General features: G+C 41.4%; 2 protein-coding genes across 2 annotated transcripts; both read right to left on the bottom strand.

Annotated features, from left to right (window-relative positions):
- Positions 1-2374: 2374 nt before the first annotated feature.
- DBR1 (debranching RNA lariats 1) lies at positions 2375-15618 on the bottom strand. The gene is made up of 8 exons (XM_008152776.3): positions 15289-15618; positions 14485-14609; positions 11961-12041; positions 9459-9544; positions 7571-7795; positions 4080-4160; positions 3679-3824; positions 2375-3244 (listed from the first exon to the last, which is right to left on the bottom strand). The coding sequence occupies exons 1-8, from the start codon at positions 15483-15485 to the stop codon at positions 2551-2553; spliced, it is 1635 nt and encodes a 544-aa protein (XP_008150998.2). The 5' UTR covers positions 15486-15618; the 3' UTR covers positions 2375-2550.
- A 218-nt stretch (positions 15619-15836) lies between these two features.
- On the bottom strand, positions 15837-21298 carry LOC129147161 (aarF domain-containing protein kinase 1-like). The gene is given in 4 exon segments (XM_054708148.1): positions 15837-15855; positions 17002-17729; positions 17967-18462; positions 21288-21298. Coding segments are annotated over 4 exon segments (1254 nt in total).
- Positions 21299-21824: the final 526 nt, after the last annotated feature.

A 21824-nucleotide genomic window follows, 5' to 3' on the forward strand; every position in this document is an offset into this window, starting at 1 on the left:
GGTGTAAGCCACATATGCATCCCAATGTTGTCTACTTCCCGAAAAGTTTTGGCCTCCTGTGAGAGTTCCTGCTTCCTCCATTCTAATGTGAGCCAGACTTGGTCAGTACAGTGGACTATGGAGCCTGGGTAATTGCTCCTAACTGATGAGGCCTTAGGAATGGTCAAGTGATGTAGCCCAAAATAAATGGACAGGATGAGGGCAAAACCTCTGAATCCAGTGGGTTGTTTTTTTTACATTCAATATTATCCCAGTATTTTCTTTATTTTACAATACTCTTCTTTGGATGTTCGGAGCTAGTCTGAAGAAAAGTCGGTACAGGGAGGAAAACCTTAGAATCAGAGCTGAGATTTCCCCAACCCTCCAGCCCCATGGATAACCTCTGATAAACTCAGTTGGAGAAACTTCAGTGTTTGGACCCACACTCCCTCCGCTATAAAGGACTCACTGTATCAAGAAGGAAGTTAAAGGAATTTTAACACGAAATGTTTGTTAACTGAATTACACTTGAAAAGCGCACCACTAATTCTGTAGCTTCTTTGAACTCTGGTTTATTCTAAGAAGGAAAATATTAGAGCCAACAGCACTTGCCCTATTTATTTTGGAACCCTTGGAACCACAGTTCCGGTTTTTAACATATTTGTTAAGCAAGTGGGACTGATAAACTTGTTAAAGCATTCAGCTATTAACAGTGCAAAACCAATACAGAGTGATATCTTATCAACATTGTCAATTTCTGCCTTGGCCGGGTAGCTCAGATGGTTAGAGCATCCTTCCGATATACCAAGGTTGTAGGTTTAATCCCCGGTCAGGGTACATACAAGAATCCACCAATGAATGCATAAGTAAGTAAAACAACAAATAGATGTTTCTCTCTCCCCGCCCCCTTTCTCTCTCTCTCTAATCAATAAAAATGTTTAAGTTAAACAAAAAACTCGACTCCTGGTCGGGTGCATGCCTGGGTTGTGGGCTCCATCCCCAGTGGGGGGTGTGCAGGAGGCAGCTGATCTATGGTTCTCTCTCATCATTGATGTTTCTCTCTCTCTCCCTCTCCCTTCCTCTCTGAAATCAATAAAGGTATATTTAAAAAAAAAAAAACAACAAAAAAAACAAAACCACCGCCAATTCCTTTCATCACTGTTCTGAAGCTGGAACGAAGACTGGAGACCTGGGTTTAGGGGCATGAACAGAGACAGTTCACTGCGGAGTGAGAGAGAATCCACAGCCTCACACTTGGGAACCCCTGTGAGAATAACTGAAGGTTATGGACAAGTGACAGTATCAACATTAAATCCTGAAAAACAATTTTTTTTAATTGAAAATCGGTGAATTCATGCCAGCATAAAATCCCCTGGTCCCATGACAACATTTTAAACTGTTCTGCGTGTCTAATGGTTCTAGCCTCGCATTTCTGACAATAATGCTTTTGTTCTCCACTCTGCCTTACCAGTCAAACATGCTCCTGTGTACAAAACCTTGCATAGCGATCAGGAAGGTATTTCTGGGTTTGTTCTGGAAATTACCGTGCTCCCACGTGTCATTTTCCCCGTTTTTAAGTTTACTTGCAGATAAAGGACGGGATGGGGGTAAGGGCAGGGAGATAAGGGAAAACAGTTGTTCTCAGTGCAGCCGTTGTGCACAGACAACACCCTTTCAGGCTGAAGAACAGGGTCTGCAAGATGCACACACCAAACAGCGGCCCCAGTCGGGGAGCGGAGGGCTGTGTGAACAAGCTTTGCCTTCAAGCTCTGTAAGTCAGTGTGTAGTCTCTTTGTTCTGTAAGGAACTGGAAACATCTCAGAGCCGCCACCTGTGCCACGTGTCCACATGGCAGGGAACTTTGTAAAAACTGAGTGGCTGTGAGAATGAGCAGTATCCGATGTGGCTGAAAGAAACTGCTGTGGACTGAATGTTTGTGCCCCCACCACCATCACCACCACCAAAACTGGGAGGATGAAGCCCTGAACCCCAAGGTAATGGTATTTGGAGGGGTGGCCTTTCTGAGGTCATCAGGTTTAAATGAGGTCATGAAGGGGGCATTCTTACAAGAGGGGAAGACAAAGATCTTTCTCTCTCCACAAGCATTTACCACGGAAAGGCCAGGTGAGGACCCAGTAGGAAGGCAGCTATCTACAAACCAGGAAGAGCAGGAACCCCATCTTCACCTTGATCTTGGACTTCCCAGTTCCAGAACTACAAGCAATAGGTGTCTGTTGATTAAGCCGTCCATCTGTGGTATTTTGTTATAGCAGCCCCAGCTAAGACAGAAGCCCCCCAGTAAGCGTGTTCTCTTTAACCTCCTTCCATGTGTTTCCAAGTTTGTGTTGAAAACAATGAAAATGAGTATCTGTCTTCAAAATAAGGGTACTCAATCTAGTAAAGACATGAAATTTTAATATGTTTGTATATGAAATATACAAGGGCCTAAGGGCAAAGTCAATTCTCTATATAACTTCATTATTACAAAGTTTAGTCTTGAGTCAAAAAACCCAACTCTAAAAATATGGTCTTAAAAATCACATATCTGTATACACATTAAGACAAACACTCTCATGCTCCATCGTCATCATCCACTGCAGCATAGATGGCTTGATTCCTCCTCTTAATTTTCTTTCTTTGTTCGGGTACAGACTCATCACTCAGCCTTTTCCCTGGCGCTCTGGTTAAGTCCTTCCCATCTTCAGACTCCACAGCCTCGCCAGGTTTCCCCTCTCTGCTAACCGGGGAACCCGATGTATCATCCGAAGAAACAAACATGGAACCTGGCAGGATCCTGACATCAGAGAAGCTTGCAGAAAAGTCAGAGGCCTGGTCAGAAGAAGGTTCTAGGGATGTTGTATTCATGTCACTATGAGCACTTACAAAACTATCTTCCTCTTCCTCTTCCTCCTCTAACACTATTTCATCGGGATTAGCAGAGGACAGGGCAGAGGTGTCTGTGTTATATTCACTGGGCTCCTCTCCAGAGTCATTGCTGCCCCCTTCATCCTGCTCTTCATAGTCACCACTCAAGTGGTGTTCTTCCTTGGCCTTCTGAAGACTGACATTAATGTCTGTGATGCCAAGTTTGGCACAAAACTCAGTGGTCTGAGGGTTGATCCTGTGAACCAACTGCATTTGTGTCTGTGGCTTGCTTGGGTCATGACAAGCAGCCGTCACGCTAAAGTTAAATGGAACTTTGAGGTCACGATTCAATGTTTCCAATACTTCATTCATAGCTTCTTCTGTTGGACTGTAATCCCACCTATAAAAGTCCAAAACAATGGTCTTTTATACATCATTGGCCCCAGACAATAAATGATGAAATCTAACTATGAACTTCAGGTACAAGGATAAAAAATAAATGATAATCTAAATTCCACTTAGTAAAATTACAGTTAATTTAACAAATTACAGTTAATTTCAAAATAAAAATAATTCATAGAAAAAGCTGTCCGTACAACCTAAAGCAAGTATAAGTTGTTTTAATGTGAACCAAATCTCCACCGTATTAGTTTTGTGCACACTTAATCACTTATACAATTATTTGGGTTGGTACTCAACAATCCATTTTCTTGTAAGCCCTGAATTATTCTTACACTCATTAACAGGTGTGTTTTTTTTTGTGTTTTTTTTTTTTCTTAATAAAAACACCTTGCAAGCATGGTGAGAGCAAGTCCTAAATAAGGTCAGGCTTACCTTGTATGCAGGCCATTATTTTCAGGCATATTCCACAGGCGTGCAGTTACATTAATAAGGTTGTTTGTAGCCCTGAGAATAGTGAGCCATTCAATATCATACTCTAAGTAATCAGGAGCACTGGGGTCATGATCTATTTCTATTACCTATAGGAACAAATTGGTAATTTTAACAAATACATATCTATTTTTAATGTCTAAGGATTTCAATGTAACAATAAAAGTTAAAAGGAATTTAATTTAATAACCTAAAAATATTAATGTAAATATTCCCAAAGAATTCTCAGGCTATATAAATTACAAAATACACAAATTAATAATTTAGAAAACAAAAATTAAAATGTTTTCTTAATCACTGGGAGAGTAAAACTATATTGAAAAGTTATTTCATTGTCTTCTTACCTGAAGAAAGTCTCTATGTGGTAAGCATTTGTCCAAGGCTAAAAATTTGGTTGCTTTGGCAGTCTCTCCTTCATCCTTGGCCTAAACCATGATTTAAAAAGAATGTTAAAACATCACAGATAATTCATACATTGGATAGGATGGAAACAATCTTTGTTACACAAAGTTGTGGGTCAAAGGAACAACAGTTAAGATCTACACTCACTTGGGCAACAATGGGCACTTAAACTCTCTGGCTTTCATTTCTTACATTCGTACACAAGTCAAAGTAGAAACTAATGGTGATGATGATAATGTTAAATCAAAGCACTGAACACATATATTAAGGCATATAACAAAAGGACTCAAGATAACAGAAGAGCTTAAAAATAAATTGGCAGAGTTAAAAGTACACAATTTTTAGAAGAAATCATAGAGGAAAAACGTTACTACCTTGAGTTAGGCAAAGATTTCTTAGGTACAACATCAAAGGTAGATGCGATATACCCATAGAATGAAATACTATTCAACAATAAAAATGAATAAAACACAGATACATGCTATAACATAAATGAACCTCAAAAACAAGCAAATAATAGAAGCCAGATGCCAAAGACTATATATTTATGATTACATTTATATGAAAGGTTCAGAAAGAGCAAAGCCATAGAGACACAAAGCAGGTTAGTGATTGCCTGGGGTTGAGGATGAGAACAAGGACTGACATCAAACACACACAAAGGATCTTTCCAGATGATGGAAATATTCAAAAACTGGATTATGTGATGTGTGCGCACACACACACAAAATCACTGAATTATACACTTGAATGAATTTTACGTAAATTATACACCAATAAAGCTTTTTGTTGTTAATCCTCACCCCAAGGATATTTTTTTTCTTTTTTTTCTTTTTTTTCTTTTTTGAGAGAGAGAGAGAGAGAGAGAGAGAGAGAGAGAGAGAGAGAAACACCGATGTGAGAGAGACACATCGATTGGTTGCCTCCCACATGCCCTCAACCAGGGCCGGGAGCCTGCAACCAAGGTACGTGCCCCTGACCAGAAATGAACCCGGGACCCTTCAGTCCACAGGCTGACGCCCTATCCACTGAGCCAAACCAGCCAGGGCAAGGATATTTTTTCCATTGATTTTTAGAGAGTGGGAGGGAGGAAGGGAGGGGGAGGAGAGAAATATGGATGTAAGAGAGATACATTGATTGGTTGCTTCCTGCACTTGCCCCGACCGGGGCCGAGGATTGAACCTGCAACCCTTCTGTGCGCAGACCGACACTCTAACCACTGGGCACCACCGTCCAAAGCACCAATAAAGCTATTTTTTGAAAAGGGAATTGTCAGACAGAAATATGGAAGGGGTCACAAACAAGAAGGTCATATTAAAAACAGTAAAAAAGTGACTCACTGAAAACAGTAAGGCACCTGGAGGAAAAAATACAAGGAAACAAGCTATGGGATGTCCTGCTGCGGACCAGGTATCAAACTTCAGTGCTGAAGAGGGACTCAGAGAGGTGGAAGGCACAGAGGTTACAGACAGATCTGAAGGAAGGTGATCTTTGGGGCTGGTGAAGGGGCTATAAGAGAACACTGGCAAAGTCAGAGGAGGTTGAGGAGCCAAGAAAAAGGGATCGAATATGTTGTTAATACAGAGGTAAAAGTCCCTGGTTGACAACAGAAGATGCAGTGGGGAAAGGTAGCAAATCAGATACTTCAATAAAAATCCAAGCGTGTCAGGAGCCCTAAGAGACAGAAGAGAATAACACAGATGTGGAAAAGGCGACTGAACCCGACTGGCGAGGCTCAATGGTTGAGCTTTGACCTATGAACCAGGTCACAGTTTGAGTCCCAGGCAGGGCACATGCCCGGGTTGCGGGCTTGATCTCCAGTGGGGGACATACAGGAGGCAGCCAATCGATGATTATCTCTCATCATTGATGTTTCTATATCCTTCTCCCTTCCTCTCTGAAATAAATAAAAATAAATTGTAAAAAAAAAAAAAAAAAAGAAAGAAAAGGCGACTGATATAAAAACAGATGACTAGGACTTGGGAAAATGAAAGGAGTAACCTGGTCTCTTGAGGAACACAGCTAAAGTGGACCTCTACCACTGAAGAGTGTTTGGGCAAGCGAGTTTGGGAAGCACTGTAAACCACATCCCTCTCTTGGAGTAAGGCAATGCCCATTAATTAGTACGTTCAAGACTCAGAAATTCTACAGAAGCCTCCAAGGACTCCTAACTTTGTTAACCAAGCATCTTCTAAATGTTTTTCCCTCTGAAACACTTTATGGGAAAGTCAGAGTTTAGTCTGAATCGGAGGTGAAACAAAGAACCACATATTTCCATAAAAACCTAATCATAGGTATATATTTATTCTCTACCTTCTATCAAGCACTCCCACCATGCAATTACCCAAGGCAAACTTAGACTCATCCTAGATTCCCTCCTCCCTCCATCACCAAATCCTGATGATTCTACTTCCAAAATCTCTCTAGACTAGTGGTTCTCAACCTTTCTAATGCCGCGACCCTTTAATACAGTTCCTCATGTTGTGGTGACCCCCAACCATAAAATTATTTTCGTTGCTACTGCATAACTATAATTTTGCTACTGTTATGAATCGTAATATAAATATCTGTGTTTTCCGATGGTCTTAGGCGACCCTGCTAGCGGTTCTCAACCTGTAGGTCGCGACCCACAGGTTGAGAACCACTGCTGTAGAGCCTAAGACCATCGGAAAACACAGATATTTACATTACGATTCATAACAGTAGCAAAATTACAGTTATGCAGTAGCAATGAAAATAATTTTATGGTTGGGGGTCACCACAACATGAGGAACTGTATTAAAGGGTCGCGGCATTAGAAAGGTTGAGAACCACTGCTCTAGACTCTGCTTTACTCTGTGTTCCTTTTTTGCCTTAGGTTACCATCTGATCTTTTGCTTAAAGAACCTCTTGTGCCTCCTATTTTATATCACTCCAATCCATCTGCAAAACTGTAACCAAACTAATCTTTCAAAAATGAAAATCTGTATTTCATCACTCTCCAACTTTTCCCATTACCTCTGGTTAAAACCCAAACTCCAGAGCATGGCACTACGACCTTGCCCCAGCGTCTATCTTCCACCATGGGAACAAGCTGCAGTCCCCAAAAGCACCCTGTTCTCAGCCTCCGGCCTTCGCACATTGGTCCCTCCTCATAGATTACCCTCATAATCTACTTCTTCCTGCCCCATCAATTCCTTCAGAAAAGCTTCTCTTGCTTCATCTCTCTGTCCACATAGTCTGGCTTAGGTGCTCCCACAGTGCCCTAGGACTTTTTGTCACAAACTTATTACACTATTTTATCATTGCTTGCTTACTTATGTCTTCCTCCCATTGGATTCTGAAAGTTAACTTTCATTTCTTTCTCTAACTGTACAACTGTTTCAACAGTGGGTAGCCCACTGATGTTCAATAAGTGTTTGTTAAATGGAAGAATAAATACTATGGTTTCTACCTGATGCTGCATCAAGGCTGCAAACTTCACATGAAGGTGTGCGGAAAACCAGTAAGTTGGTTTTAAGTGCTCTAGAAGCTCTGAGGCAGCAGGACTTCCTAAGGTGTTATTTTCCACTTCTTGTCGGAAAAAAGATTTAGTCTTAAGAAGTTGCTTCTTATTTCCATAATGGTATATACTTCTTGGCCAATCATGAGATAAGAATATGTCCATAGGCTGCTTCAGCTTTAACAGAAAAAGAAAACTCTTAAAAACAGATTAACCACAAGCAAACTCTCCTTCCTTCTCTCCCCTGACACATACCATTTACCCACTTAGATCTCCGGATTTTTGTGTAAATCGTTCTAAGGATCTTTACGTAAGGGAGTCGCAGAAATACTAACCTATTCACTCACGTAGGCAAAAAGAAACAGCTTTCCCCCGCCTCACAAACCATTCTTATTTTCCAGCAAGGCATGTCAACAGAGACACACTTTGATTAGACTGCCAATCAGCTATGGTCTTCTGCATTGCGTTTCTAAAATATGTAATAACCATTGTGCTTTTCCCATCTTGGTAAAGAAACCACTGTTTTACGATCCAGAGACACCAGATTTCATAAGACATCTAATGTAAATGATACAGTAAACCTAAAGATATAGTCCACTTTTTTCCTAATGGACTCACATAGCATATACCAAAAATACTCTGTTTACTACATTAGTCATATTAGAAGTATTTAAGGTGGCTGTTGTCTTCATGGGGAACACAAAATATACTCCATATTTTACTCATACCATACTTGGAAAACTAAATTTAAATAACTTAAGTAAGTGTTCAAGACAATACAAACTATAAGAGAGATGTGACTGAATAACTGGTATGGGCAATACGTGCAATGAAAACTCAGTTAAGCCCTGGGCGGTGTGGCTCAGTTGGTTGGAGCATCGTCCCGTGCACGGAAAGGTTACTGGTTCAATTCCCCATCAGGGAACAAATCTAGGCGGCAGGTTCGATCCCGGGTCAGGGCGAATAGAGTAGGCCACCGATTGATGTTTCTCTCTCTAAAAAATAATCAGTAAACTATATCCTCGGGTGAGGATTAAAAATGTTTTTTCAGTGAAATATGATGACTTTAAACTAGAACATTGGTTGGGAAGTAGTATCTAACCTGGGTCAAGGACTGGTAGGATTTAGACTGGTGAAAAGGAAAAAGCATTCAAAGTAAGGAACTGCTATGAGTAGGACATTGAATGCCTGCGAGCATCCTTATGCTCCCATAGAGGCTGTGTGGTATGGTGGGAAGGGCCTGAGTTCTCTCAGACAGGCTCTGCCACTTAACTACTTCGAAGATCTCGGGCAGGTTGCTTATCTATCTGAGCCTTGGCCTCTCATTCTTAATCTGACAGAATTTGAGTGGCGATGATATGAAATATCTCGTGTGAAAACTGCTGAGCCCAGTGTCAGGCACTGAAATGTTCTCAAACAAAAACCTAGCTTCACCTATTCTCCAGCTGAGTCAGTGTTTTTAGACACCACTTTCATGATTTTCCCATATCTTCTGTCACCTTTACTATTATTTATTTTCTATTTAATACCATTCTTTAAAATAAAATATTTTAATATTTTCTTTAAAGTATCACTTTATTCCAATATATTTTAGCCTTACCATAATAATATCTGAAATCATGAGTTGAATGTTTTATTTTTACTCACTAAAATAAATTTATTACCATAAGAATTTTTTTAATGTTCATCTGTGAACCTCCTAAAAACAACTCAAATCCAAATTTTAGAAATACTAAATTATGCTCTTCTTGAAAGTAATATACCAAAATGATCAAACACATTTTGGTACAGAATTACTTTAACATTTTTTCAAGCCTGCCATATTGTACTTTTTACATACCTGTTTTAATTTATACACTTCAACATTTCTCACATGATATATACTCCTTATTGTAGCTGAATTATAAGGAGGGCACTCAAAATGACCTTAAATTGAAGGAGAGAAATAAGCTGTATTCAACACCTTTAAATACTGCAAATTATATAAATAGATACATATACTTCCCTAAAACTTGTGTCTGCTATCAATGCTTTTGGTTCTTAAAATTTTATAAAAAACACTGCTCTTTATATGTTGATATGTTCAATTACTAAGTGGTCACAAACTATGAATCTAAGTTTGGGGACTTGTAGTTTTTAAAATGAAATTATATCCAATTTTGAAGGACATTGTTTATTCACATAGTTTTAAAAAATACCTCCGGAAAGATATAGAAGACAGTGTTCCTCCTAGAGAGTAGACCAGTGGATGCCTAGGGCTGGTGGGAGCACGGATTAACTACAAATAGGCACAAAACTTTTAGGGGTGATAGAAATGCTCTAAATCTGGGTGGTGGTAAAATCTGGATGCATAACTCTATAAATTTACTAAAACCATTGACTGGTATACCTACAATGGCCTATAAATTCTATAGCAATAAAACTGCCAAAACAATGGGGGGGGGGCGGTCCCTCCAGCTCCTGTCCCCACCATCAGGAACACTACCTAGAGGCAGCTAGCATTAATCAGGTTTTAGAATTTCATTCTAGAGGTATCATCTATGCATACAACATGTCATCTATTTCTTTATCCTCCCTTTTTTTTACACAAATGGCTGTATACTTTATACATGCTCTGTGCCTTGTTTTTTCACTTCACTTATTTTGGAGTTCTTTTCATATTAGTTACATATAGAACTACTTCTTTTTCCTTTTCTTTACTTTTTTAATGGCGTCATAGCATTAAACTGCATAGTTATATCATGATATATTTAACTAGTTCCTAACTTTTGCTACTACAAACAAAACTGAAATAAATAAACTTGCATATATCATTTTGCACATGCAAAATATAACTAGAGACACGTTACTGGGAGTAGAACTGCTGGTTAGAGTACTTTTATAATTTTCACAGATATTACCAATTGTCCCTCTGAAGAGTGGTTCCAATTTGCACGCACATCTGCCATGTAGCAGATGGCTTACTTTTATATGTCCATGCCAATAGTTTATAATCATAGAGAGCAGAGCACAGGGCATAAACTTGTGACTTAAAGGTTACATTGAGGATAGTTTTAGCTGCCCAACTTAATACAAGAAATTTTAAAATCAAATGTGAATACAAGCTATTCCTTTAATTTTAAAATCAAGGTATAATTCATTCAGATATTGTAGGGTGAATAAGTGCAGTGTGGTATATAGTTGATCCTTGAACAACACAAGTTTGAACTGCTTGTATGTCCACTTACAGATGATTTTATTTTCAATAAATACCTGTACTGTTTCTGATATGCAGTTGGGAGTATGCAGATGTGGAGGATCAACTGTATGCATTGATATACACCATTTTACACAGGGGAGTAGAACGTCCATGGATTTGGTATCCACAACAGTGTGTGTGTGCGGGGGCGCGGAGAAGGGGTTGTCCTTGAACCAATCCCTCACAAATACCAAGGGACAACTTAAGTTTTGAGGAAGTCAAACTTATATGTGGATTTTTTTTACCATGCAGGAGTTAGAGCCTCTAACATCTGCGTTGTTCAAGGATCAACTATACTTATGCAATGGAATACTATTCATAAACTAAAGTGAATATATTAGAGTTACATGTATCAACATGAATTTCAAAAACATATTAAAGAAGCAAGTTGCAGAAAGATACATGCAAAATGATACATTCATATGAAGTTTAAAACATGTTATATAATACACTGTTTAAAGCTGTTACACATACGGTAATGATATAAAATAATTAAGTGAATGATAAACACCAAATTCAGAACAGTGACTACCTGATGAGAAAAGGGAGGGATAAAAAGTGAGGAATGGGACTGAGGACTGACAATAATGAGTTTCAATTGTATCTGTACTGTTTTATTTCTTAAAAAATCAAAATGAAAAGTGGCAAGAATACTGCCAAAACCGGTTTGGCTCAGTGGATAGAGCGTCGGCATGCGGACTGAAAGGTCCCAGGTTCGATTCCGGTCAAGGGCATGTACCTTGTTTGCGGGCACATGCCCAGTAGGGGGTGTGCAAGAGGCAGCTGATCGATGTTTCTCTCTCATCGATGTTTCTAACTCTATCCCTCTCTCTTCCTCTCTGTAAAAAATCAATAAAAAATATATTTTAAAAAAAAAAGTGGCAAGAATACTAAGTCTTGATGAAACTTGATGGTGAATACACAGATAATACATTCTATGTCCTCTATATTTCCATAGGCATAAAATATTTTATAATATAAACTTAAGAATAAATTAGTCAGTTCATAGAAGAAATCCAATGAAAAAGGCAAACTGTATATTACGCTTAAGTTATTCTGGGGCATGCAAGTTTTAAAGTTTAAAAACAGTCAGGACAACAATACCTTTTCGATAGTCATGAGATTTGAAGATACCAGAGATTCCACCAATCCTTACACCTCGGTATTTTACTACACCTGCCAAACCTGAGAAATTACAGTTAAATAAGATTACTACAGGCAAAAGCAATCTCTTTACTAAGTGACTAAACAGTTTCCAGGCCTAAAATTCCATGCAGTCCTAAAATTATTTGAAAATAAAGTATCATGATAAGGTTACTCTTTTACATAGTAATATGCCAACAATATACAAGGTAAACTAGGGAGGCAAGGCCTAAAAGCAGATCAGTCAAGAAACTAAGCAGAAAGAAAAAAAAGCACAAATGAGATAGATGTGCTTAGAGGACATTGACATAATTTGGTACCTAATGGAATACGAGGGTGTGGTGTGGGAATAGGCAAAAAGTGTCCTATGATGGATTTATATGTCATATATCTGAAAGTCAGCACATATAAGGTATAAAGAACCTGCAGTTTCTATGTTTCATTTCTAAACTGACCATCTTCAAAAAATTTCACTTTTTCATAATGTTGCACTTGTCAAAAGCTGATCAATCAGTAATGAACTAGAGAAATTAAATTTCTGTAGTTTTCAGAAACACCTATAAACATTTTAGTAAAGAGAAAAAAGGACTATAGGGTTTAAAGGGGCTAACATTGAACCCGAATCTAATCAGGTCTGTAAATCTAAATGCAGGTTACAGGCAATGCAGAGGACAAAAGGAACATGTTAAATAACTCAGTGAATTCCAATAGCTAAATCCAGAATGCAGGAAATTCTACAAGAAAATTTCCCATTTTCTTCAACAAATAAATGGCATTGGGGTGGGAAGGAGAGAGATGAAAGGACAGCTAGAGCCTAAAAGACTTTAGCATCATGACAATGAAATGCATGGACCTTGTTTGGATCCTATTGAGCAAGTCAGTTGTAAAACAGACAGCTTTGTGATGATCAGGGAAATCTAAACATGAACTAGGCAACAGAGAATAAAGAATTACTGTTACTTTAGTTAGGTTTAACAATGGTACTGCAGTTGTGGGTATTTTTTAAAATCCTTATCACTTAAAAAATATGTACTGAGTGTTTACAGGTGAAATAATATCATGGCTTGAATTTGCTTTAAAATAACTCCAGTCACCTTCTTCCACCAAAAAAGTTTAGCGGAGGATGGGTTGAAATAAGGATGGCAGAATAATTGTGGTTGAAACTAGTTAATAGGTATGGAGATTCGTTATACAGAAATATTCCAGCTTTTCCAAAGTTTGTGTCACACAATTTCACTTTTATGGGAGACCTACAGAACTGGAGCCTTTTTCTCTCCAGAGTGCCTGTTTTCACTAACTGAAAGAAATCCAAAGAGGATTTTTGCTTTAATGAAAATAGGTGCAAAGCCAAAATAGCTTCAGCATTTGTTTTGTAGCCTGCATCCAGAGCAGGGACCGTGGCCTCACCAAGCCCCTTCCCCAGGAACTACCACCATAGCTTTGAACTGTGTCTGAGCATCTGTGCTTTATCTCCATTTATTTTGAGCATCTATTAGCTAGATGTGTCCGAAGGTAGCACAAAAGCCTAACAGAGCTTGTAAAGGAGTTATACTTAGCAAAAAACTGGATGTAATTAAACCTATTGGTATGATTTAGTAGGTTATTTCCTGGGTCTGGGAATACTCAAAATTCTTGCATGTAAATTAATGGTAATTGGTAGGACCCTGGCCAGTTAGCTCAGTTGGTTAGAGCCCTGGTCAGCAAACTGCGGCTCGCGAGCCACATGCGGCTCTTTGGCCCCTTGAGTATGGCTCTTCCACAAAATACCACATGCAGGCGCGCACGTACAGTGCGATTGAAACTTTGTGGCCCATGTGCAGAAGTCGGTTTTCGGCTCTCAAAAGAAATGTCAATCGTTGTACTGTTGATATTTGGCTCTGTTGACTAATGAGTTTGCCGACCACTGGGTTAGAGCATTGGCCCAATAAGCCATGGTTGCAGGTTCAATCCCCAGTCGGGGCACATACAAGAACTAATGAATGCATAAATAAGTAAAACGAGAAATCTCTCTCTCTCTCTCCCTCTCCCTCTCTCTAAAATCAACAACTAAAAAAAATTTTTTTTCTAATGTGACCACAGCATTGGTGATTTTTAAATTACTGGTAATTGCTTATTTGCTTTACACAAATTCCCCTTATGAAAGTGTTCATAGGAATGCTCTACATTCCAATACTGAGGAAAACCCGTACTATTCTCTAGTTTTGTGTATGTTTAACAATTTCCAATAAAAAGTTCACATTTTTTTCATTTAATAAAAAGAGTGGGGGAAAATAAAGGAATTACAAGTAGTATGTAAGTTCTTTGCAGTTTTACTATCTATTGCTTAAAACACTAGATGAAGCATGGACATATTTTCATGATTACCTATTCAAATTAAGAGACATTCCCAAAACACCATATACCTGAAGATGCTGCCCAACTGGTATACAAATTTTAAAAGGCTTTTCCATCCCATCAAACCAAGAACTTACCCACAAACACATACCTAAATAATAAATGTTTGGTGCTACCCAGCCACCATAGGGTAACTCTTGCAAATGATTTGAGGCTTCATGGTTTCCCCCAATGAAGACTGTGAGAACTGGGGCCTTTTTCTCTCCAGAGTAATACCTGGAACATAAGAGCAAAGCTGTCCGTTGGCATAGCAGAAATGAGGCACAGAGAAAAGCAGTTAGGTGCGCCCTCACAATTAGACACGGCAGAAGCGCAAAACAAGGTCTTAAGGAAAAATCTGAGCTCATCCCTTAAAGTTAAAAAGCACTTTCTAAACAAACTGCCCATACTCTTGTAAAGTGTATCATGCTGTACACCTGAAACTAATACAAAATACTACTTAACGTGAACTGTAATTGAAAAATAAAATAAAGAATTGTTTAAAGTGCCTCTCCTTGTCCTTAAGAACGAAGGGCTGCACCTAGTGGTTCAGGCCAGAGAGGTCAAAAACGTTGTCAGTTCTCAGCTTCCAGAACCGGGATTAGCGCGGCGCAGGCGCCCAATGAAAACTCCAGGATCACGGCGTCCACTAGTCCCGGAATCCCATCCAGTACAAGTAGATTGACCTTTCAGCCTCTCCCTTCCGGTTTTACCCTCAGGCTGCGACCCCTCCCGAAACAGATCGCACCGGGGAAGAGAGAGAAGTGACATTTACTGAACGCCCGCCGGTTCCTAGAGACACACGGCGTGAACGAAGACGGAAACTAGGACAGAGGAACTCAAACCCAGCCCGGGCTCCTCCCACGGCTGGCGAGCCACCCCTCGCCGCGGGTGCCAGGGCCGTGCCGCGCCTCACCGGTAGAAGGTCTGCATGTGGCGGTACTTGGGGGGCACCGCCATGCAGCGCAGGTCCGCCTCGTTGCGCACCGCCTGGAAGTCGCCGCAGCACAGCAGCAGGTCGATGGGCCCCGCGCCGCGCCGCTCCGCCAGCGCCAGCGTCTCGTAGATCTTGTCCAGCTCCCCGTGGCAGCAGCCGGCCACGGCCACCCGCATCCTGCCGGCCCCGGGCGGGGGGCGCTGCCCGCAACCCCCTAGAGCAGAGCGAGCCCGGTGCGGAGAGCCAAAGCCAGACGGATCGCTCAGCTCCCGCCAACGTGAACTGAGCCGCCACCTCGTCCGGTCGCCTGAAATATATTTCACTTCCGGTTTCAAATCTCGCGAGAGATAAGGCGGAATTAACCCCAGAATTCCCAAGAGTTTTCGGAGAGGATTTGGGTCTTTAAGTCTGAGCGGTCTGACGGATAATAAAAATCACAACCACAATACTGAGGAAATAAAAACAAAAGTCCCCAGATAAATAAGTGCGCGGTGCAATTGGCTAACTAATTCCCTAGGATGAAGCTCTCACGGCAAAGATGCATTCCTGGAAGCAAATTAGAAATTAAAAAAGATTTTAAAGAATCAAAAACTAAAAATAGTCTTACCTAATCTTATCTAATAATAATAGACAAACATGTAAATTGACCACACCTCTCTACGCCCACAGCCAATCAGAGTGAGTATGCAAATTAACCCAACAAAGTTGGTGGATTAATTGGGGCGGGACTTCTGCTATGAGGAGGAGGGGGAGGGGAGTGGGAGGGGAGAGGGAGGGGGCGGTGGAGGGAGCTAAGGCTGAGGTGCTCTGACAGAAGCCAGACTTGCCGGCTCCGCCAGGGGAAGGAAGGCCTATTCTTGCATGAATATCAGGCAACGGGCCTCTAGTTTTAAAATAAACGTAAAGTCTCACTGAGGTTTTAAAATGATCTCCCCAAAAATTTCCTAAAATTATCAGGATTTATTTTTTTTTAACCTTGAACAAAAAAACATACTTACTTCAGTGGCTATAAAAGACACCATAAAATATAATATCCAGTATGTATCCTCATGATGAACAACAGATTTTGCAAATTATTCTCTCAGGCCCCTGGGCACATCCAACTAGTCACTAAGAACAGTTAATTCTTTCTGAAAATAAAGGGATTGCGACTCATCTGTGGTCAGTGGGAAACCTGCTTGTTGTATTATGAATAATGGGAACAGAAAATAAGACTCAAATTTGGTAATTTTCTGCCCCATAAGTGGGGTGAATTAAATCACAGAGACTCATATACAATTACTGTCCTTGAGCAAAGGTGCTCAGTAAGAGCTAGGACCTACTGAATCTGTGTGTGACCCTGTGGACAGTGACAGGGCAAAGGGAGGGAACCTGTCTCCAGCCAGCTCAGAGACCCTGCTCCCCTCCAGCAAAGTCAAACTTCCTACAAGTTCATGCGCCCTCTGTGGGATTCATGGGCCACCCCGACACAGGTAGGGCTAATGGAAGTGGGGGGGACATCCCACCCACCAGCACATGCCGGGAATCAGAAAACAAGACTGTGTGCCCTCTCCCTGGATAAGGAGAGAAACTACTGCATGGTCAGCTTGTGGTTCAGACAGGGCTATGGTGGGACAGGAATTCCAGACAGTGACCTCGGGACTCCAGGCCACCATGTGGCAGAAACAGGGCAACTGGTAGAGACATGCCCACCATAGAGTCACACCGAAAAAGGGAAGGGGATAGAAAGGCCACTCGACTCGGTGCGGAGCAGGCAACAGCCAGCAAAGCAGGGCCAAGACCCAGCTGGCCAGCCTCAGCCCCTTCGCAGGCAGAACGAGTTCATGAAGGCTGATCTGCCACAGGCTGAAGGTCTCACTGAAGGAGATCTGGGTCCTTCTGAAGAATGAACAGGTGTTCTTCTTGTGCGTGGCCAGCGCTCTGACGCAGCAACGTGACATGTTGAGGAAGGAGCTGGCGCTGGCGCAGGTGCCCACGGTGGCCTTGATGCCTCGCAGTAGGCCATTGGTCTTGAAGATGAGCAGCATCTGGCGTGGCAGGAACTGGCTGATCTGGGGGAGGTAGGTGACCGCATTGTTGCAGATCTCAGTGTTCTCAGTGGCGGTGACTGGAGCTTGGCTGATGCCGCAGTTGACCGAGTTCCACGAGCGGGCCGTCAGCATGCAGGCAAGCAAGGGGTAGAAGTCGCCAGCTCCCACACGCTGGCAATACTTCTTCACCTTCTCCATATCCGTCCAGATCAGCGACTGCCGGAGGTGGCAGTAGTCCGGGTTGAACGCTTCCGTCAGCACCTGGTAGAGCCCCTGATCCAACAGGACAATCTCCACCTTTCCCGAGTCAGGGCCCTTGCGCACCAGCATGCTGCCCGGGTGGGGGTCTCAGTGCAGGAAGCCGTCGACAAAGATCATTTCACTGTCGCCCTAACTGGTTTGGCTCAGTGGATAGAGCCTCAGCCTGTGGTCTGAAAGGTCCCAGGTTCGATTCCGGTCAAGGGCATGTACCTTGGTTGCAGGCACATCCCCAGTAGGGGGTGTGCAGGAGGCAGCTGATCAATGTTTCTCTCCCATCGATGTTTCTAACTCTCTATCCCTCTCCCTTCTTCTCTGTAAAAAGTCAATAAAAAAATTTTTTTAAAAAAAGATCATTTCACTGTGTACCTTGCCCAAGTGGCGCGAGATCTCGTTGACATCAATCTTGTTCCTCTCCATGTAATCTCTGTCGTTGACCTGCCCGCCATCCAAAAACTCCATCAGAAGGACCCGCTTGGTGGACAGCTCCCAGTGGATTTGGGGGACCTTTAAGGAGTCAAAGTGCTTGAGCATTTGGGCCACTTTCTCCACGTTCCTCCCTTCGCTGAGGAAATCCAGCTCCAAAGGCAGGTTCTTCTTGGCTTCATCCACCAGCCACATGAATTCAAACTCTGGGAACAGCTGCTTGGCAGCCAGGACGAGCACCCCCATCAGGAGAATGTCCTTTGAGCTCTGCACCTGCACCTTCGGTTGCTCGACCTTCACAGCCACCGTCCGCCCGTCACGCAGCACTGCCTTATGGACCTGGGCCAGGGAGGCGGCCTCCATAGGGGTGTCATCAAAGCTCACAAACAAATCATGGAAACCCGGCTGAGGTGCAGGTGGAGGTGCGAACTTGTAGAGTCTGGGGAGAGGCTGGGGAGAGGCGAGGGTCAGGGGACAGGATTTTTTTTTTAATATATTTTATTGATTTTTTCACAGAGAGGAAGGGAGAGGGATAGAGAGCCAGAAACATCGATGAGAGAGAGACATCGACCAGCTGCGTCCTGCACACCCCCCACCGGGGGATGTGCCCGCAACCACTGCACATGCCCTTGACCGGAATCGAACCTGGAACCCTCCAGTCCGCAGACCGACGCTCCATCCACTGAGCCAAACCGGTTTCGGCGATTTTTTGTTTTTGTTTTTTTTTTCTAGCAAGTAGTTGTTTGCATAACTAGACAGCAAGCTCAGCGAAAGCACATGAGTGTCTCCAAAACGTCCAGGAGGAAAAGACCACACTGTCAATTGACGAGTGAGTGGCCAAGACGGAAACAAGCAAATAAAACACCTTTGACAACATCTAATCAAGAACATAAGGAGAATAGTAAATCCATCTCTGCTCTTTTTTTTTTTTTATCGCCACTATACCCTCCTCCACCCCACCACCTCCATCCTGTCCCGCAATCACCACACTGTTGTCACTTTACATGAGCTTTTCGTTTTCTCTTTTTTTCTTTTTTGCTCAATTCCTCCACCCCGCCCCGACAGCTGTCAGCCAGCTCTCTATGAGTCTGTCATTGTTTTGCTTGTTAGTTCATTTTGTTCATTAAATTCCCCAAATGAGTGAAATCATATGGTACTTGTCTTTCTCTGACTGGTTTCACTTAGCGTGATGCTCTCCAAATTCATCCAGGTTATCGCAAAGGGTAAGATTTCCTTCTTTTTTACAGCCGAATAGTAGTCCATTGTGTAAATGTGCCACTGCCTTTTTATACACTCATCTACTGAGGGACACTTGGGCTGCTTCCAAATCTTGGCTATCATAAGTAACATTGCAATGAATATAGGGGTGCATATATTGTTTCAATTTAGTGTTTCGGATTTCTTCTGATAAGTTCCTAGAAGTGGAATCGCTGTGTCATAAGGCAGTTCCATTTTTAATTTTGGGGCGTAACTCCATACTCCTTCCCACAGAGGCTGCACCAATCTGCGTTCCCACTAACAGTTCCCACTAAAAGTTCCCTTTTCAGTATATACCTAGCAACATATATAATTTTCATGATATTTAAATTGATCAAAAGCGTAGAAAAGATAGAAATTTAATATTTTCTATTATTTTTAATATTTTATTCTCCTTTTGTACTGAATTTTAAAAATATATAACATTGCTAAATTAACTTTTTTCATTTGATATTTAATCTATAAGAATTGTCTTTTTCTGGATTTTTTCCTCTATGTAAAACATTTTAAATGAGGGCTAACTTAAAATAACATGAACAAATCCAATCTTAAGTGCATATTTTGGTGCCTTTTTGCAAATGTAATAACACATAACTACCACCCATCTCAAAATATAAATTGTTTCCAGCATTTCAAAAAATTCCCTTGTGCTTCCTCTCAAGTCCCTTACTCCGAAAGGAAAGCACTATTCTAACCTCTATCACGATCGATCAGCTTTGCTTGTTTTTAAACTTCCTATAGATGACAATACAGCCATGCACTCCTTAACAGGGAGGGATACATTCTGAGAAACACATTGTTAGGCAATTTTTGTCTGGGTGAACTTCACAGATGTTTCACAAACCTAAATGGTATCGCCCAGCAATTTTCAAACTATGTATTTCTTAAACACCCTTTGCCAGCTGAGGTCTGCATTAGGTTTTGCAAATGAGAAACACTTTTGTAAGATGTTAAACAACAACAAAAATTAGTTTCCAAGACTGAAAGTCATTTTAAAAGAAAGGGTTTATTAGACCATTGCTAGAAAAAAAAAAATTCATCTTGGAGCATAAGGTCTAAACTACCCATAAAATGGTTAGGCAGGAAAGACATGCCTTTTGTCCCAGAATTATGCAAGTGCTTTAATACATGAAGTAGGGGCAGAGAGATGTAAGCCTTTCTGAAAGGAGTTACATTAGCTATAGACAGAAGGGATGGGGGAAAGTGAAGTGGAGCTAGTTCTGGGATAGGTGCAACAGGGTCCTCAAAGAAGTGTCCACGCCTGTGGATTCACTGTGGGCAGCAGATTGGAAAGGTCAAGTGTAAATAGGAAGCGGGGGCTCCTGGGATTACAGGAATTATCAGAGCTGCTCCACAGCTATTAACAGGCTAACTAGTCACTCTCAGGCAACTGTGTGTTGTTGTTTTTTACACTCAGGCAACTGTGTGGTGGTGTTTTTTTTGTGTGGTTTTTTTTTTCATATATTTTATTGATTTTTTTACAGAGACTAAGGGAGAGGGACAGAGAGTTAGAAACATCGAGAGAAACACCGACCAGCTGCCTCCTGCACACCCCCCACTGGGGACGTGCCCGCAACTAAGGTACATGCCCTTGACGGGAACCAAACCCAGGACCCTTCAGTCCTCAGGCCGACGCTCTATCCACTGAGCCAAACCGGTTTCGGCTGTGGTGGTGTTTTTTAATTTAGAATATCTCATAATTTTTTTCTCGCCAGAGAGTAGAAGGTAGAAGAAAGATTTCTTTTCTCTTTTGGCAATGATTGTGGCAGCTCAGCACCCCAGGCTCCCTCAGTGTTGTGAACTTCCTGTTTTTCCTGATCTCAAGTAAAATTCTCCCTCCCAATTTGCATCTTTAGTTCTTCCAACTATTTTCGAATCTTTTTGCTTAAAATACCTAGAATGTGTCCTGTTTTCCTGTATGTGGTATTAGCCAAGATATGTTCAAGAAAAAGTGAACAAGCAGCTGTTTTCAACCATTAAAAAAATAATAATCTAGGGATACAATACCCACGGGCCATTTTTTGGAAAAAAGAAGATGGAGGAGGAGGAGGAGGAGGAGGAGACTTGACAGTAAAATCTAGCCAAACAATAGTTGAAGAAAAATAAATGACACAGAGAGTAAGAACTGTGTTTAAAAGATAGATGTTTGAAAATAGCGCAGATTAAGTGGGTAGGAAATGTCATGGTGAGGGTAGTAGGGTACTTAAAGAATAAATATAGATGGTTCTGGAAGACCATTATGATATGGTGACATATTGAGCAGAAACCTTCATGAATAGGGGAGTGAGCTATAGAGATTTCTGGGCAACGAGTTTTCAAGTTGAGTGTATAAAATGTTACAAACATCAGGAAAAACATCCATTCTTGCTATCAGGATCTTGTAATTGAACTTGGTGATTATGACACCTACCACCACCAGATGGCAGCACACTTGGGAAAACTCTGGAGAGAGCGCGTTTGCGGTGATAGAACTGAACTGAAGCAAACATCACAGAAGGATAAAAAGAGTTCTGTGTAGTGTCTCTAGCCTCTGCATCTTAAACT

The sequence above is a fragment of the Eptesicus fuscus genome, chromosome 18, assembly GCF_027574615.1.
Source record: "Eptesicus fuscus isolate TK198812 chromosome 18, DD_ASM_mEF_20220401, whole genome shotgun sequence".
Lineage (NCBI taxonomy): Eukaryota > Metazoa > Chordata > Mammalia > Chiroptera > Vespertilionidae > Eptesicus > Eptesicus fuscus.

What these genes read in the sequence shown, in the direction of transcription:
- DBR1 (XM_008152776.3), bottom strand. Translation starts at nt 15,485, where the DNA reads ATGCGGGTGGCCGTGGCCGGCTGCTGCCACGGGGAGCTGGACAAGATC. An exon ending in CAGCCTTGATGCAGCATCAG is followed by an intron (nt 4,161 to 7,570) that starts GTAGAAACCATA and finishes ATCATGGTTTAG; the next exon opens with GCCAAGGATGAAGGAGAGAC. An exon ending in AATAATGGCCTGCATACAAG is followed by an intron (nt 3,245 to 3,678) that starts GTAAGCCTGACC and finishes GGACTTTTATAG; the next exon opens with GTGGGATTACAGTCCAACAG.